We start from the raw sequence: 16,090 nt of genomic DNA, 5'->3' as shown, positions 1-16,090 counted from the left end.
CTTCTCTCCACCTACCCAAATCTCTCCAGTTATAGCCTAAATCCATTGTGTGTTAGTGTGCACAAGCATGTGTATTTTTAACTGTGCGAGAATACAGTTGGCTCATATTAACACTCTTCTCTGTTGGGAATAAGAGATCAAAGCTGTGGATGTTAAGTGGTAGGTGTGTGTGTGTCACACAAGTGTGGATACATGTGTGTGAAATTGTTTGTTTAGTCTGTTGACCTTGGAATTTCCTCCATCTACTGATTCCTCTGGCTCACTTTGAGAGACACACACACACACACACACACACACACACACACACACACACACACACACACACACACACACACACACACACACACACACACACACACTGCCCTGCTGGTGACTAATATTTGACATTCTGACTTCTTGTCCTCAGGGCAGCTGATGCAGTTGTAACGGGCCATTCAGAAAACATAATTTCCTTCCACATGAAGAACATCTCCAACAGCAAGGACAAGGCTCCCCTCGTCCTGGTAAAGACATACACGCCCTTCTGACCTACTGTGCACAGTCTTTTGCAAAATAATAGGATATCTCGTTACTTAAAATCCTCTTATCCCTCTTATAGAATAATCCAGCGACGGCCCTCCGAAATGACTCCAAGCCCTCCCAGCAGACCCCGTCCCACCCTCAAGATCAGAACCACCAGCCTGGGTCCAAGCCGTCCTTACCTGGCATGACCGAGCCCACCCCGCCCCAGCCTTCCAACCAAGGGGCCCAGTCTGGCGTCCTCCCCCAAGAAGGGTCCTCCTCAGCGGGCATGGAAACGAAAAACCTCCCCGGCAGTAGCCCCAGTAATGCGACAACAGCCCCAGGTGACCAGGCACCCGTCAGCCAACCCGAGGCAGGCCTCAACCCTCCGCAGGCAGGTGAGGCCGGGCAGGGTGGTGGCCCTGGAGGGGCAGGACTGACGCCCCAGCAGCAGCAGCAGCAGCAGCTGGCCCAGGAGCTGTTGAACATGGAGGCCAACACGGAGGGCCTTTCCCAGGAACAGCTGGAGCATCGTCAGCGCTCCCTCCAGACTCTACGAGACATCCAGCGCATGCTCTTCCCTGACGACCGCGATGCCCCAGTACCGGGGCCCCCCCAGTCCCATGGAGGACCCCACGACGGAGGTCCTGAAGGTGGACCCCGCAGGCCTGAGCAAGGGCCCCTCCAGGCAATGATGGCCCAGTCTCAGAGTCTTGGGCCACCAGGCGGTCCTGGAGGTCCACGACCTCAAGGGCCGCCCTTCGGTCCGCCGCACGGTCCTAGAGACATGCCCCCCTTCCCACAGGATGAAATGGGCCCACATATGGGAGGTCCTGGGGGCTGTGGAGACGGTGACCAGATGACCCCAGAACAAGTGGCATGGCTGAAGCTGCAGCAGGAGTTTTACGAAGAGAAGAAGAGGAAACAGGAAATGCAACATCGTCCACTTCCTCCTGACATGATGATGCACCCCCATGGTCCACGCGGCATGATGCGAGGGCCCCCTCCTCCTTATCAGATGGGCCCAGGAGAGATGTGGGGTGGACCGGGAGGCCCACCGGAGCACTACCAGGAGCGCATGGCCATGGGCCCTGGCCCCAGAGGCATGCCCCCGCACATGCAGAGGATGCCTGGCTTCTCTGGCATGATGAACCCTGAAATGGAGGGACCCCCTAGGCCCGGAATGGGTTGGCCCGACGACATGCCCCAGAGGATGGGAGATGGCCGAGGCTTTCCCGGGGGACCAGGTGGCATGTTTGCAGGTCCAGGGGGTCGAGGCGAACGCTTCCCGAACCCTCAGTCTGTGCAGGAGGCCATGTTCCACCAGGGAATGGGCGGCGAGAAGGGCCTCCCTCCTGGAATGATGATGGATATGCAAAGGATGATGGGCCACCAAAGAGGTGGCATGGAACCTGGAAACGGCATGGGCATGTTTCCCAGGATGCCCGGCGATGGCCCTATGAGCCCTTCCTCCAGGCTGCAGGGAATGGGGGGCAGAGAAATGGGCCCAGAGTTTGGCATGGGGCCGGGGCCTGGGCCTGGGCCCCACATGCACCCTTCCAAGCTACGAGACGGCCCCATGAATATGAGTCCAGATGAAATAATGAGAATGAGAGCAGGAGGGGGACCTCCAATGGAGAGCATGGGGCCCCAGGGCAGGCCTATGCAGGGGCCTCCCTTCCCTGAGCAGGGCCAGCCCGGAGACTTCCCTATGGGCCCTGGACGGCCCTTCCCTGGGGGCCCTGGAGGAATGAGGGGTCCACATGGGGATCCAGCGTTTGGCCCAGAACACCGGTCTACTCCCACAGGAGGTAATGGCCGTCTTAACCACCTCCCCCCTGCTTCTGGCCCTTCACAAGGACAGAGAGGCCGCAAACCACCAGATCTGAATGTCCAGGCAGGCGGAGGCAACTCTCCCAGCGTTAACCCACTCAAATCACCACCTCTGAGGCAGGTGCAGTCTCCCATGATGGGCTCCCCTTCTGGTAATCTCAAGTCCCCTCAGACCCCTTCCCAGCTAGCTGGCATGCTCACCGGACCCACAGGCCCCAACGCCCAACCGGCTCCTCCTAGTTCAGGGCCAATGAAGTCCCCCCACTCGATGATGGGCTCTGCAGGCGCCTCCCCAGTTCACATGAGGTCTCCTTCTCTTCCTAACCCTTCTCCAGGATGGGCCTCGTCTCCAAAACCACCCATGCAAAGTCCTGGTGTTCCGCCTCAGGGTGGTAAGCCACCCCTCGGTATCACCTCGCCAAATATGATGGGCAACATGGAGCAAGGTACACTTTTTGTTGCTGTACAGTGATCCTATTATTTGCTACTCTTTTTTTTCCCCTCTCTTTTTCTTTATTGATAGTATAGATAGTATTACAGTGAAGATAGGACAGGGAGAGAGAGATGGGGAGTGACACGCAGCAAAGGTCTCCGGGATCATTAGCTTAGAGGCATTAGAGTCTATATGTGGTATGCGCCTGGATCGCTAGGCCGGCGGGCGCCCCCTCTTTCTTGAATTTCGTATCTTTATTTTGGTGCATTTTAGAAAATCTATTTAGTTTATAGTATGCTAGACCATTGATGTTTCAGTGTGTAGACCCAGGTTACGGTTGAATTATGTTTCAGTGACATTCTCAATGGTTAGTTATGGCACAATCAATTATCCCAGCCTATCTCATGATGACTTACCCTGTGAAATTATAGAGAAGTCCCTCATTAATCAAATGTATCACTCATTCAGGGGAACATGACTGTGAAAAAATACATTATAGACCAGTGGCACCCCCTTGTGGTAATGCAGTTTAATTCAAAAGCAGTGTGGTGTAGTTTGCTGCGGTAATTGATTCCATTCACTACCATGCATGCATCTGAAAATTCACTGCCTTTTTTTTTAGTATTGCCACAAAATGTGGATATTTCTGACAAGGAGTGTCATTTGAAAGAGAAATGTTGAGTTTGTGTTGGATGTCATAGCTCATGTTTCTCTGTCCCGCCTCCTCCAGGTGGTAACGGCCCTCCCTCTGCCCCTCCCTCATCAGGGGCTCCGTCTGGCAACATGTCCCACCCAGGCAACGTCCCGCCCGGCAGCTCGTACACCATCCCCCCTGAGCCAACGCTATCCCAGAACCCCCTCTCCATCATGATGTCACGCATGTCCAAGTTTGCCATGCCCAGCTCCACCCCACTCTACCATGACGCCATAAAAACCGTGGCCAGTTCCGATGACGACTCGCCCCCAGCACGCTCCCCCAACCTGCCTTCCATGAACAACAATGGTGAGTGGGCTATTAGCGTCTATGTTGATGTTTTCATCTGGAGCGACCTAGGGGTGTATTCATATTTCATACTATTCTCATTTTTATCTTTTCATAGCCATGTTTGCATCATTCAGATAAACAAAGTGTTCTTTGAAGTGAATATCAATCACCTTTTTCTTCTTTGTGTTCCCACCTGCAGGTATGGGAATGAACCACCACCCAGGCAATCCACGTATGATGGGACCTGGCAACGCTGGTCCCATGCCTGCCCTCAGCCCACTGGGCATGACTCCCATGGGTTCACAGCCTCTCTCCCACGGCATGCCCCCTCAGATGCCGTCTCCTAATGCCCCAAACATGGGTCCAGGCATGATGCCACATGGCATGATGATGCCCGGCCCCAACCCCCAAGACCCTGGGATGGCAAACCCTCAGATGATGTCCCAGGGACGCATGGGCTATCCTCACCGAGGCCAGGGCTATCCCCATTCACAATCCCCATCCCAACAAGGCCCCTTCTCTCCTCACAATGGTCCCGGTCCCCAGGGCTTCCCTGGACATCCCATGGGCTTCCAGGGAGAAGGAGGGCCCATGGGGGGCCGGATGGGAAACATGCCCCACGGTGGGGGTGATGGGGGCATGTGCAAGCCCAACCCCTCTGGTGGGCCGGAGTTCAACATGCAGGGCGGCGGCTTCAGTGACGCAGACCTACATGAGGTGATGCGGCCTGGAGCATCCGGTATTCCTGAGTTTGACCTTTCCAGAATAATCCCATCAGAGAAGCCCAGCCAGACTCTGTCCTACTTCCCCCGAGGGGGAGGAGACAACCCTGGGGGAAAACAGCCACACCCCTCACACCCCTCTGGTTTCTCCATGCAGGGCATGATGGGCGATGGGCCCCCCAGGATGGGTATGCCCATGCAGGGGATGGGGGGAATGCCGGGAGGTCCCGGTGGGGGAATGGGCCCCCAAGACATGCCCATGGGACCCCATGGGCAGAACCCTGGGCACCCTGGGCACAATTCCATGCGGCCACCAGGATTCATGGGCCAAGGCATGATGGGACCCCAGCACCGGATGATGTCACCTGGGGGGCCGGGAGGGATGATGCAGGGGAGACAAATGGCCCACCCCGGCCCCGGAGGTTCGCCTAACATGATGATGTCGCTGCAGGGCATGGGTGGCCCCCCACAGCAGACGATGATGATGGGGGGTCAAATGAGGCCACGTGGCATGGACATGGACATGGGGTTCAGCCCGGGCCCTGGAATGTTCTAATCCAACACAAACCTTGTATCTAGAATGTTCTCATGACGATACACATGGCTGGGTGGCGCGGATCACGCGGTGTGGACATTGTGCGACAATTTAAATGGACTCAAATAAAGGAAGTACAACATAAGAGACAGGATGTACCCGGAAATGAAACGTGCAAAGCAAAACCGGTGACCCAGTAATGTCCTGTGGGATCTATTCCAATGGAGACTTGGACAGGCCCAGAGTGGAGTACTTTTGCCACAAGAACATTTCATTTTGACTCATAAACTTCAGAATGTATGGGATTGTTGTGCATCAGTTTCGCAAAACTGTTCCTTGTGTTTTTTTTTGATTATCTGACTATAAAGATGACTTCAACATCAAAGAGGAATCAACCGAACTAAAAGTCAACGTGGAGATGCTACAGTATATGTCTACTTTTTTCAAAAAACAAAAACAAAAAAAATCAAATTTGTCATGAAAGGAACAAGAGAAAGGAATAAAAAGACAATTTGTGCTTTGTGAAGACTTTAGTGGAACTCCATCTTGTCTCTCGCTCCATTGTTTTGACTGTTTCTGTACAGTATATACCTGTGTGGGTGAGTGAGCGTGTGTGCGTGTGTAACAGAAAGACTGTGTGTGTGTGGAATGTATGTATGTATGTATAGGCATTCTATCAGTGACCTCTCAGCTCCTCTTAACCCAACTTTCATTGGGGGAGGAATGCCCCCTAAAAATACTGTACTGTTTACCATTGGTGGGCTATTCGAATTTTAGTCTATTTTAATTTCCTTTGTAACTCCAGTGTATAACAAACCAAACTATGACCTCATTAAGATAATAGTATTATTAAAAAAGCACAAACATGGACCGTCTGCCGAAAGCGTCTTCTTTCTCCATTTTACCATTGAGAACAACACTTAAAAGCATGAGTCTCCTGAAAGCTCTGCAGCACAAAGATCATTTAAAGTTCATTTTAGATAAATCCTTCAGTGTTAATTGGTAAAGGAAGTTAAGTCTTTAAATGATCGCTGAGGATTGTACTGTGTGGGTGCGATTTGTCCAAGTGCTCCGAAGCTGTCAGGACTGAACTTTTGCCAGCGTGAATAATATACCGCTATACCCAGATACGTATGTGCTATGTGTGTTGTTCTGCTTCTTGTTCCTGTTGTGTTCCTGTTTTTTTTGTTTCTCTTGTTGACTCTGGGTAATAATCATTCCCACAGCAATAATCCCCCAAAGGTGGTCAGCAGAATGGGACAGGATTGGCTGAATGCCACAGCAGGTATGTCTGGTATTATAGAGCTAGAGCTAGTTAGATCTGGTTAACATTAGTAAGGCAGGTCAGGTGTCCACAGTGAGACACAGAAATGTAAACATTTACTGCGTACCATCCAGTTGACTTCCTCTCTTTTCTCTATTGTATAAGCTTGTCATGTGTTTCTCCATTGGCTTTGGTGCAGTTTAGCCTACCAGGGCTGTGGTGATGGACAACAAATAAAAGATATTGTTTTGGTATATACATGTTGTCAGTGCTGTGTGTGTGAATGTGTGTTTGTGTGGCTCTTGGCTATTCATGTTTGAAGCTGTGTAGTCCATATGCTGTCTTTCGTTCTGGATGTCAAACCAGCTACAGTAAAATTGAACTTGAGTACAATTGTGACCATATGAACCCGTTAGACTATAGCAAGTTGCAAGGGTCCATATAGTTGTTTGTATACTCTGTTACAAATGGATAAAATAGCAGACGGACACATTTACTACTATCATTCAACTCCCGAGTACCAGCAGGAATAGAATTTCCCAAGTTCACCAGAATTCAACAAAAGAGCTAAACCAAACGGAAAGAAAGCATACTCAACCTGTCTTCATACAATTGGTCCTCACTAGTCACAAATACTCTTTATAATATGGCACTATTTCTGTCTATTCAGTGTCTCAGAGGAGGGCTGTGGACTGTCAGAAACCTGCCTACCAGTGACCTCATCGGTAGGTAGGTTTTCAAACAAGATTAAAAAAATGTTTTTTTATGAATGTAACAATGGCTTTTAGTTCAGCACGGCAACTTTCAAGGAAGAGAAAGGCTGTAGTAGTTTCTATTAGCTTGGCATCCCCATCGATGTCATTGTTAGGCAGCTTTCTAAACTTTCCGCAGCCCACCAATGAGATCCAGTGTGTAGATGGAAATTGTGCCATCTCCATCTTATGAGCATTAGTGAGGACCAATGACCTAAAGATATGGTAGAAAATGGGTGACAGATTTTCACCTGTCAATAGAAAGGGACAGAACATTGACAACTAATATTTATTTCTCCTCACCAATCCAAAACATACTGAAAACTAGAACCCCTGATATTTTACCACACTATGCATGCTTATATTGAATCCCCAAAAGAAGGCACCAACAGTTCACTCACAAGGCATAGAGAAATTCCCTTTGTAAAGGTTCTATAAATGATTATGAAAAGACATTTACTAGTATATTACACATTTGGTACTCTGTTTATGAACATTTTGTACAGTTTAACTCATGACTGGTGTGACGGGACGACTGAATTGTCTTGTGTTACAATATTCTAAATGTATGTAGATGATGATGCCACCACCACCCTCTGTCAATCATGGGGTTACTTCTATCAGTGGTGGGCAGCATTCTTAAATTGGAAAAAGAAACATGTAAGATGTTCCTTGAACAGATAATGAATTGAGCTGTAGTTATGGGACTTTGTCATGAAACCAAACTGATTTGCTATAAATATATCTGGGTATGAGCAACTATACCCAGTGTATAATGTATACTTTGGTTGATTAACAATGCACCAACTATCTTGGTGGTGATTAAATTGAACAAAAACAGTATAATTCAGATTCCTCTCAAATGGGCTGAGTTCCAGGACTTGTGTGCCCAAGAAAGAGGCCTCTTGTGCGTTTTGACATTGAGGTATGATCACTGACACATTTTGCTGGATGGAGAGAAAGAGCACGTAAACTATGGCGGCTTATAATAGACGGCGCGTGCCATGGGCAGAGCTGTGTTTGGAGGTGAAGGGATCAGGGTTGAGTGAGGCCCTCTGTGCTGTTGCAAAGTGTCTGGTAATGTTCAGAGTTCAGGGAGTAGGCTGAGAGGGCCTGTTTGAACTCCTGCAGGGGGCAGTAGACTCCACTACAACCTGGTAGCAGCTGGTCCTACAGAGACAAAGACGGTACAGAGTCAGACCATTATCTGCAGGAAGGACAAAATTGGGCATGTCACCCTATTAAATACTCTTGTTAATTTATCCATTTGTAACTTCAAGAGTGTACATATGTAACCAAATGGACCCGTTACATTTGTACACATAGTTAAATTAACAAAGGATATTTCTGTGTATGTTGCGACTGCAAGTGCAATCTCATTCTTACCTGGCCGATGTAGGACACTTTGACGAAGGCCTCTTTTGTCTGCCGGTGCTGGTGTAGCTCAACGGTGATATCGGCACCATATGGTGGCCATCTCTTGTCAAAAATCCCCATAGCCATTAGACAGGGCATCAGAGTCGTATCATGTGCAGAATACAAGAACAGTTTCCTGGGTGAGGAAACGGGAAAATAACTGATTAACACAGTGTGCGTTCTCTGTAGGGCTGAAATTATTATTTGACATTGTTGACAACTAAAACAATTGCAGACATATTTTCATAGTCGGTTTGAAGATTGTGGAATAGTTGTCTGGCTTGAAAGACTATGCACAAAGCTGATTACTCAATTCAATGATTAATTGTCATTATGATCAGTTCATTTGTTGGCTCTCTGAGACTCGGGCCTCTAACCTGTTTGGCTCTGATGAGGTGCCCTGTAGTGTCTCCTCAATGTTGCCCATCATTGTGTGCAGGAGTGGTCCCACGCATAGCTGCAAGCTTTCCCTGAAACAAACCATACACAAACAGAATGAGAAACAGTTTTTCAGAAAGGCAATATGGTGAAGTGGTTGGGTATCATTGTGATCTGCAGGAGTAGGGTTACTGATAACCCTTGAGTCTGCTCATTTGAAGAGCCCCATCTCTCCTGCCTGTAACACTCTAACCTCTTGCTGGGTTCGTAGATGTGGCAGATCATGTCCACTGCCCTCTGTTCCACTGTGTTCCTCCATGTATCCAATACTGGAGGGAAAGGCAGGCCATGTGTCTGTTGATACATACAGATGCAGTAATGTCAGAAATGACTGAACACGGTACTTGGCTTGTGAAACACACAGTTCATCTGAAACATCTTGCAGAGCTTGACCGTAAGTGACTAACCTCTCAGTAGGGCTGCACAATTAATCTAATTTTAATTGATTTAATGGTCCGATAATTGCCATTTTTAATGTGCGCTTCACGTTGCGCATAGAACGCTTGAATAGGCTACAAGAACGCTCGCCCCGGGTAAAATCCGGCGACCGTTATAGAAAATGGGGGCGAGTGTTTTGGGGCGAGCGTTCCGGTTACCCCTCACTTCACTGCAATATGTTAATATTCATCAACGTGAATGCGGAAGGACTGTTGTTGCTGTTTTCCATCCGTTCACTCTGCTGTCTCTCCCTGGCTAATGTTTACATCTATTTAAACTTCTTTGTACGGCGGTGTCACACACCAAAATGAGCAGATCTACAAGGGACACACTGTGAGCTCGTAGATCATCTATTCTCAGCGCACGACACCGTCATACAACGAATACTATCAGTTAAAATGTATAGATCTGCGCCATAACTAGTGAGGTTCAATAGTTTTATTCACCCCCACCATGAAGGTACAATGAATGGACTGAAATACTTTATATTTTGCTTATCGGAGATGCACTTGGAGACGTAAATACAAACAGTATGCCTATTTAAGTCTGCAAAGATGTGTTAATTAGCAGGAATGTGGCACAATATAAAAGTGAAAGCAGTACTCTGTTGATTTAATTTGGAGTGGTATTCATTCTGAGATGCACAGAATTTACAGTAGGTGAATAAGGAGGACCCATTTCATTTTGATTCAAAAATGTTAGTTATTCAAAAAGTAGTAGCACAAAATGAATGTGAAAGCAGTCTTATGTTTATGTGACAGTGCAATAACAACATTTTTGTCACTCAACTATGACTGTCACTAATTTGTCACAGGAAAATTTGTCATATCTTAATCGTGCGGAATAATCGAGATCTCAATATTGATCAAAATAATCTGAATTATTATTTTGGCCATAATCGTGCAGCCCTACCTCTTAGCGCACATCTTAGCACATTATTACTTCATCTGGCCGGGCCTAAGTTAAGTGAAATGTATCAAGAAGATCATGTCACCTCTCTAGCGACCAAGTCATCCCTAATGAGAATGAAGTCGATCCGCTGGTGAGGGGCAATGCCCAGTGCACCTTGGATATTCTGCAGGTCGGCCGCAATGTCCGGTAGAGTGGAGGATTCTGCCCAGCGGTGACTGCACAGAGAACACATACACACATACACGTACACACACGTTAGAGAGGATAGGCAATGCACTAATACATTTTGCACAACATAATCTTTGTTTGGTTAGGGCATTGGATATTCTGGCTGTGCAGTAGTTCTGTGTGTAGTAGATAAAATAAATTCTGCTTACCCTCCTAGGAGTTTGAGTAGTTTGCATCCATGGTAGTTAGGGTAGAGGATTTCAGCTGTTGCCTCTGTTGTTACTATGGGAACAACTTCTTCAGGTGGAGGGAGAACAGAGAGAATATCAGAAATCAGGACGGGAGGAGAGAGCCTCAATCACGTAGAAGGTATAATGTACATTATGGACTTTTATCCTACCATTCTGTTTCTGCTCGAACAGACCTGCTACCAGACATTTGGCAGATTCAATGGTTCTCACAATGTTAGTGGAGCGCACACTAGAAGGAGAAAGAAAAGTAGGTCATGGAAGGCAGCCAACTTGACTTGAATAGTAGAACACATTCAGGACGATATCTTCTGCACTTTACCCACAATCCCAATGTATCAAAGTAGTATGACGAAGAAAAAGTCATTGCACGTTGCTAAATATAATGATACACGCATTCTTACTAGACTTCTTCTGGGCTAAAGGTGGGGCTAAGGAACGGAGTTTCCTCAATGTATCGCCTCTTCAGCCTTCTCCCCAAATCATAAAGCTGCTGCATGCCCACTGCAGTTAGCTGACCAGAAAATGCGCCACCCTGCAAGGATGACAATTTAGATCAGTGATCAGTTATGCAAAAGCCAGATTTATGCTTAGTTGTGCACTGGTGTCTCACATTAAAAATCCGATCTACAAGCTCAACAACACATCGCAGCGTGATGTAGATCTGCTTTTTTCAGTACGCGACACCGGCGTGCAACGTTAGTATAAATCAGGCTTATATAGCACAAGTAAGTACATGTTGTGGGAAGGTCTACACAGCCTCTCTCTCTGCACATGTATTATGTTATGTAATGTGCAATCATTACCTTCAAGCTTTACACATTTATTTCTAGAGTAGTTCTTAACAAATAGAACATTGAAATGTTTATTTACCATACTAGTGTTTGCCCATTTGATATGTTACAAATTCTATCTCTACATATTTTGAGACAGGTCTGCTTTAGCGCAATATCTGCCGGAACGTTCACTTTTGAGCATTATTGCATCACAGTGTGTTTTAAGAGCAGGCCATGTCTTTCCACGTCTGCATGATGTACATTTTGTCACCAGCTCATGTCCGCATAGATATCTGCATGCCTCCCGGATTTTGTGACCACGCATAAACGTATGTGCCGACAACTTAAGTACGATGAATGCGCTAGAAATGATAAATGGATGCTCTGCTTGAGGAGAGGTTGAGGAGTTCTGTCACTACTGGCTGCATTATATTCTGTGACAAGAAAAGGACTTGAAATTGAAGTGATGTTATTGGCAGGTTTAATTAAAAGGTATGTTAGCAGAATAGAATAAAAACCTGAAAAAAAAAAAAAAGACTCCTTGAAGCTTTTCTGAAGGAATATATTAGCACTGAGGTCTTCGGAGTATAACAGGAATGCAAATTAGTAATTGACACAAGATATAGTAAAACTAGGGCAGTAGACCACTTCTCAGAATGGCCTCTTGACATGGCACAAATCAATTATGTCCATACGCCAGATTCTGCAGACACTAAATTGTAGTTTATCCAGTACCACGTCGTGCCCATGGACCCTCACGGCTACACAGATGCGCAAAGTATAATCAGGCCTTAACCCACTCAATCCGGAAACACATCTGTGTCATTTTAAATTTCTTTGGCTATTAGCACCGAGTGCCGCGCTATGAGCTTGTAGATCTGCTATCTTTGAAAAATCGTGAAAATGTGTGCAAACCTTTGAATATGTATATTTTTTTACTCAAATCTTTGCTTCTGGGGGTTTCCTGGAACAAAATATTTTGAGATGGGGGTCCGTGGCCAAATACAAAATGTTTTCTAAATCTTAACCGTATGTTGCTATATCAGTGGTGCTCCAACTTTTTCATGTCAAGGACCCCCAAAATGTGGCCGCGGACCCCCATCTCAAAATATTTAGTTCCAGGGACCCCCAGAAGCAAATATTGGAGTTAAAAATGTTCACTTTAAAAAAATATATATATATATATTCAAAGATTTGCAAAAATGGTCCACATTAAAAATAAAGCAGAGAAAAAAAGCAGGAAAAAATTGCAGATCTACAAGCTCATAGCGCACGATGAGCTTGTAGATCTGCTATTTTTGAATAGCCAAAGAAATTTAGAATGACAGAGATGCGTTACCGGATTGAATGGGTTAATACCTACTCACACAACCCACACCTACTTACACTGAGTGTGTTGCTGCGGTAGCTGTCTTCTATAGGAGCTGGTGGCTGGGGGCCTCCTTCCAGGTCCGTCACCACGTACTTGATCTGAGTGTGTACCGGAGGCTCCAGGAGGGTTGGCACCCACTGGGCCTTTTGATGACAGACACATGAGAATTAATGATATCATTTGATTTAATGAATTAATGCCATCTTTAGTCCTGCTACAGGTCTCCTTGTCAACCAGCGACCCTCACCTCCATCACATCGGGTATGGATTTCAGCGGTGTTCTGGCCCCGTGTCGGAACAGGACTTGGACCAGTTTGAGTTCATAGGGGGAGTAGGCGTTTGTGTTGACGGGACACCCACCGGAGGCCATCTCATCTTGTTCGGGATTCTTCTGTGTCCACAGTAGTGAACCAAATGCCATGGATGCTGAGAAGGAACCTATAACGCTAGCCTTGGTCCAAAGATGCCTCATGGCTGTGCTGAAAGTAAGAGACACATTTTCATATGCCTGGTATTTACAAACGTGGTTTACTATGACTACCAACACCATCATCATCTTACTACTACTACTACTACTACTATTAATACTTCTGGAATTTTCTCCAGGAACAATAAAGTATCTACCAAGCTATACTGCTTACTCCATAGGCCTGTCACAATTATTACATAATCGGTCTAATTATTTGAGATAATCGCAATTGTTTTTGCATAATCGTCATAATCGTTTCCATGTTGAAAAATGTTCACACATTTTCAAATATAAAAAAGCAGAAAAAGCAGATCTACAAGCTTACGACGCATTGTAAGCTTGTGGATCAGCTATTGCTGCTATTTTTTTTTACATGTATACAATTATTAAATATGTCGTCTTCGTATATTTAAGTTATGTGTCATATCTACCCTGTGCCATTTTGTATTACGAAGCCTAAAAGGCAAACAGAATTTACAATTTTATTCATATGTTCCAATGTTCAATGCTAAATCGTTAATCGCAATTATTTGAGTGACAATTAATCGTCAACTTGAATTTGTAAATGGTGACAGCCCTATTACCCCATAGTAATAACAGAGTGCAATAGTTTCTGGAGCTATAGAGTAGAACCACCACAGTAAAATGAAAAAGTGTGAATGTAACCAAAATTAACCCTTTTAATGTGACTCCTTGATTACCTGATTACCAGACTGCTCATGTTGTCACCTGTGAAGATGTGCTAGAACCAAGTGGCCCACTGTATACCCTTGAGCAAAGCACTAATAGCCTCCAGTTGCATAATCCACCATTTATAACTTACATCATCACACCACCCCATGCTCTGCTGCCGTATTATGTCATCAGATGATCCAATTCCTAGTATTCCTATGATTATGATTATTAATTATCATTAATATTATTATTGTTATTAATAATAATATTATTATTATTATATCTGAAAGCTGAGAATGATATAAACTTGGAGCTAGATGTTCAGGAACAACATACAACAACAACCGTGTGGAAGTGATGTTAACGCAGCGTATTCATATTAGTTAATATGTAAGAACGTTAATACTGTACAACGTTTAGCCAATAAATAAGCAACAACGGAGTGAATTAGTGTTAATGTTAATGTATGGTCAGAGTAAGCTAACGCTAGCCATGCCGGAATTGCTAGCCCAACATCAGCTACAGTTCACCTCACAGTCAACATGTATTTCAACCTGCTTTCTTTAAGGCTATTAGTATTATTATTAAGTGTTCTAGAATGTCATAAATACTTACTTTCTGAGTAGGGGGCGATGATGATGGCTTTTTTAATAACTGTTGATGCAATTTGACATTCCCAATCAACTGTAGTAGACGCCGGCTTAAGGCAAAGAGCCTAGTGGAGAATGTAGTGTTTTTAACAAGACCCTTCCGTGGAATCGAAGGAAATAAACGCGCACCAAAAACTACATTTCCCAATGTTTCCTCCTGCGCAACTACTCTTCCTGGACCGAAGGCTTGTGTACATAACTGCACGTGAGTCACTATAGTCAGAAATAATAATCAGTGGTGGAAAAGTACTACAATCAATGCTGCAAAGTAGAAATACTTTGTTACAAGTAAAAGTCCCGTATTCATAATGTACTTGAGTAAATGTAAAAACGTTTAGGCAACATTTTGATGCCAAAAGTATATTTTGATAATCAAAATATACTAATATATAACTCCCATTTCACAAGTTCAAAATGTATTAAACATATTTTTTAAATAGCCGACGTTAACCTTAAATAGGGCTGAAGCGGTTAATGTATGTTTTGTAATAATAATAAAACTACAAAATACTCGTGGAGTAAAAGTATAATTTGCCTCTGAAATGTAGTGGAGTAAAAGTACTGAAAATTGGAAATACCCCAGTAAAGTAAAAAATACATCAAAATTGTACTTACTCAAGTACAGTACTTGAGTAAATGTACTTAGTTACTTTACACCACTGGAAATAAAGTTACACAAGCTTTACATGTTTTAATTATCTTCAAAGCGTGTTAAAGCTCCCCAGTCTTTTATTGACAAATAGAAAATACAGCCATCATTCACACTTTATCATGGAAACTGTCACATCAGAGATCAAGTTCACTATCATTTAGAAATCACCTGGACACGTACGTCTATGGAAGTCCATAGGTGCAAAGATTCAATAATAAATACCACAATGAAATAAATTAAATCGACATTGAAATAAATAAAAAATACAATGATATAAATACGTCAAAACAGTCACTTACTTAAATTATTTGTTATTGACCAGTGACCAGTGTGCTACACACAAAACGACAAACATCCAGTATTTGATTAATTGTTCATAAATATAGTAAAAAGTAGGCTATACCTGGCTTGCTCTGTCTTCTAGTTAGCAAAATCCCAGTTGCCTTCTTCAGCTATTCTCATTGAATCAGTTTATGAAATGTTCTCTACTCGTTTTTCAACATCCTCCTATTTGGATACTGTGCTGCTCTCAGTTATGGAAAAGTAGCCTTTACTCTTCCAGTGCAAACATTGTGTCACCTCCTTCCACCTGCCTGATCCTTATTCCACACACAACACAACTCTTGACACCATAACCCACATTTAATCCACACTACTCTGACTGTCACTGCACCAAACATTTCATTTTTTAGGGTTAGTTTATTTAGCTTTTTGCAGCACAGGATAGACAGATGAAAACATAATTTCAACACATTATCTTTTTTTTTTAAATCAATAAATACATAAAAATACAAAAATAAATACAGTAGCAAATAAATAGTGACAACAGATACCCGTAAGCATACCCACAC

General features: G+C 44.7%; 2 protein-coding genes across 7 annotated transcripts in view; one reads left to right on the top strand and one right to left on the bottom strand.

Annotated features, from left to right (window-relative positions):
• The window catches only part of bcl9 (BCL9 transcription coactivator), a 35,769-nt gene extending 29,263 nt beyond the window's left edge, over nucleotides 1–6,506 (top strand). For both annotated transcript variants that reach the window (XM_080412365.1, XM_080412364.1), the window contains exons 7-10: nucleotides 407–503; nucleotides 599–2,780; nucleotides 3,498–3,770; nucleotides 3,952–6,506. In XM_080412365.1, the coding sequence (XP_080268491.1) occupies nucleotides 407–503; nucleotides 599–2,780; nucleotides 3,498–3,770; nucleotides 3,952–5,030 (3,631 nt within the window). In that variant the 3' untranslated portion in view covers nucleotides 5,031–6,506. The remainder of the gene's footprint in view (nucleotides 1–406; nucleotides 504–598; nucleotides 2,781–3,497; nucleotides 3,771–3,951) is intronic.
• A 794-nt stretch (nucleotides 6,507–7,300) lies between these two features.
• acp6 (acid phosphatase 6, lysophosphatidic) lies at nucleotides 7,301–14,674 on the bottom strand. Of its 5 annotated transcripts, none has more exons than XM_080457043.1 (12): nucleotides 14,553–14,666; nucleotides 14,086–14,150; nucleotides 13,041–13,272; nucleotides 12,808–12,936; nucleotides 11,050–11,180; nucleotides 10,798–10,877; nucleotides 10,607–10,691; nucleotides 10,312–10,444; nucleotides 9,073–9,173; nucleotides 8,819–8,911; nucleotides 8,412–8,577; nucleotides 7,301–8,195 (listed from the first exon to the last, which is right to left on the bottom strand). In XM_080457043.1, exons 2-12 carry the CDS (start codon nucleotides 14,088–14,090, stop codon nucleotides 8,061–8,063), a joined length of 1,290 nt encoding a protein of 429 aa, XP_080313169.1. In that variant the 5' UTR covers nucleotides 14,091–14,150; nucleotides 14,553–14,666; the 3' UTR covers nucleotides 7,301–8,060. The 5 variants fall into 5 exon arrangements, with proteins under 5 accessions (XP_080313169.1, XP_080313168.1, XP_080313171.1 ...); XM_080457042.1 differs by having other exon boundaries at nucleotides 10,607–10,694; nucleotides 14,553–14,665; XM_080457045.1 differs by having other exon boundaries at nucleotides 10,607–10,694; nucleotides 13,041–13,267; nucleotides 14,553–14,665.
• Between the last annotated feature and the right edge of the window lie 1,416 nt (nucleotides 14,675–16,090).

This window comes from Gymnoscopelus braueri (genome assembly GCF_963280865.1).
Source record: "Gymnoscopelus braueri genome assembly, chromosome: 18".
NCBI classification, from domain to species: Eukaryota; Metazoa; Chordata; class Actinopteri; order Myctophiformes; family Myctophidae; genus Gymnoscopelus; species Gymnoscopelus braueri.
This window is presented reverse-complemented; position numbering and strand designations above follow the sequence as displayed.

Bases quoted from the DNA above. Each gene is read 5' to 3' on its own strand.
- acp6 (XM_080457042.1), bottom strand. The intron at 10,445-10,606 runs GTAAGCAGAATT...TTCTCTGTGCAG, and splicing joins CTACTCAAACTCCTAGGAGG to TCACCGCTGGGCAGAATCCT. The intron at 8,912-9,072 runs GTTAGAGTGTTA...GGTTTGTTTCAG, and splicing joins ATCTACGAACCCAGCAAGAG to GGAAAGCTTGCAGCTATGCG.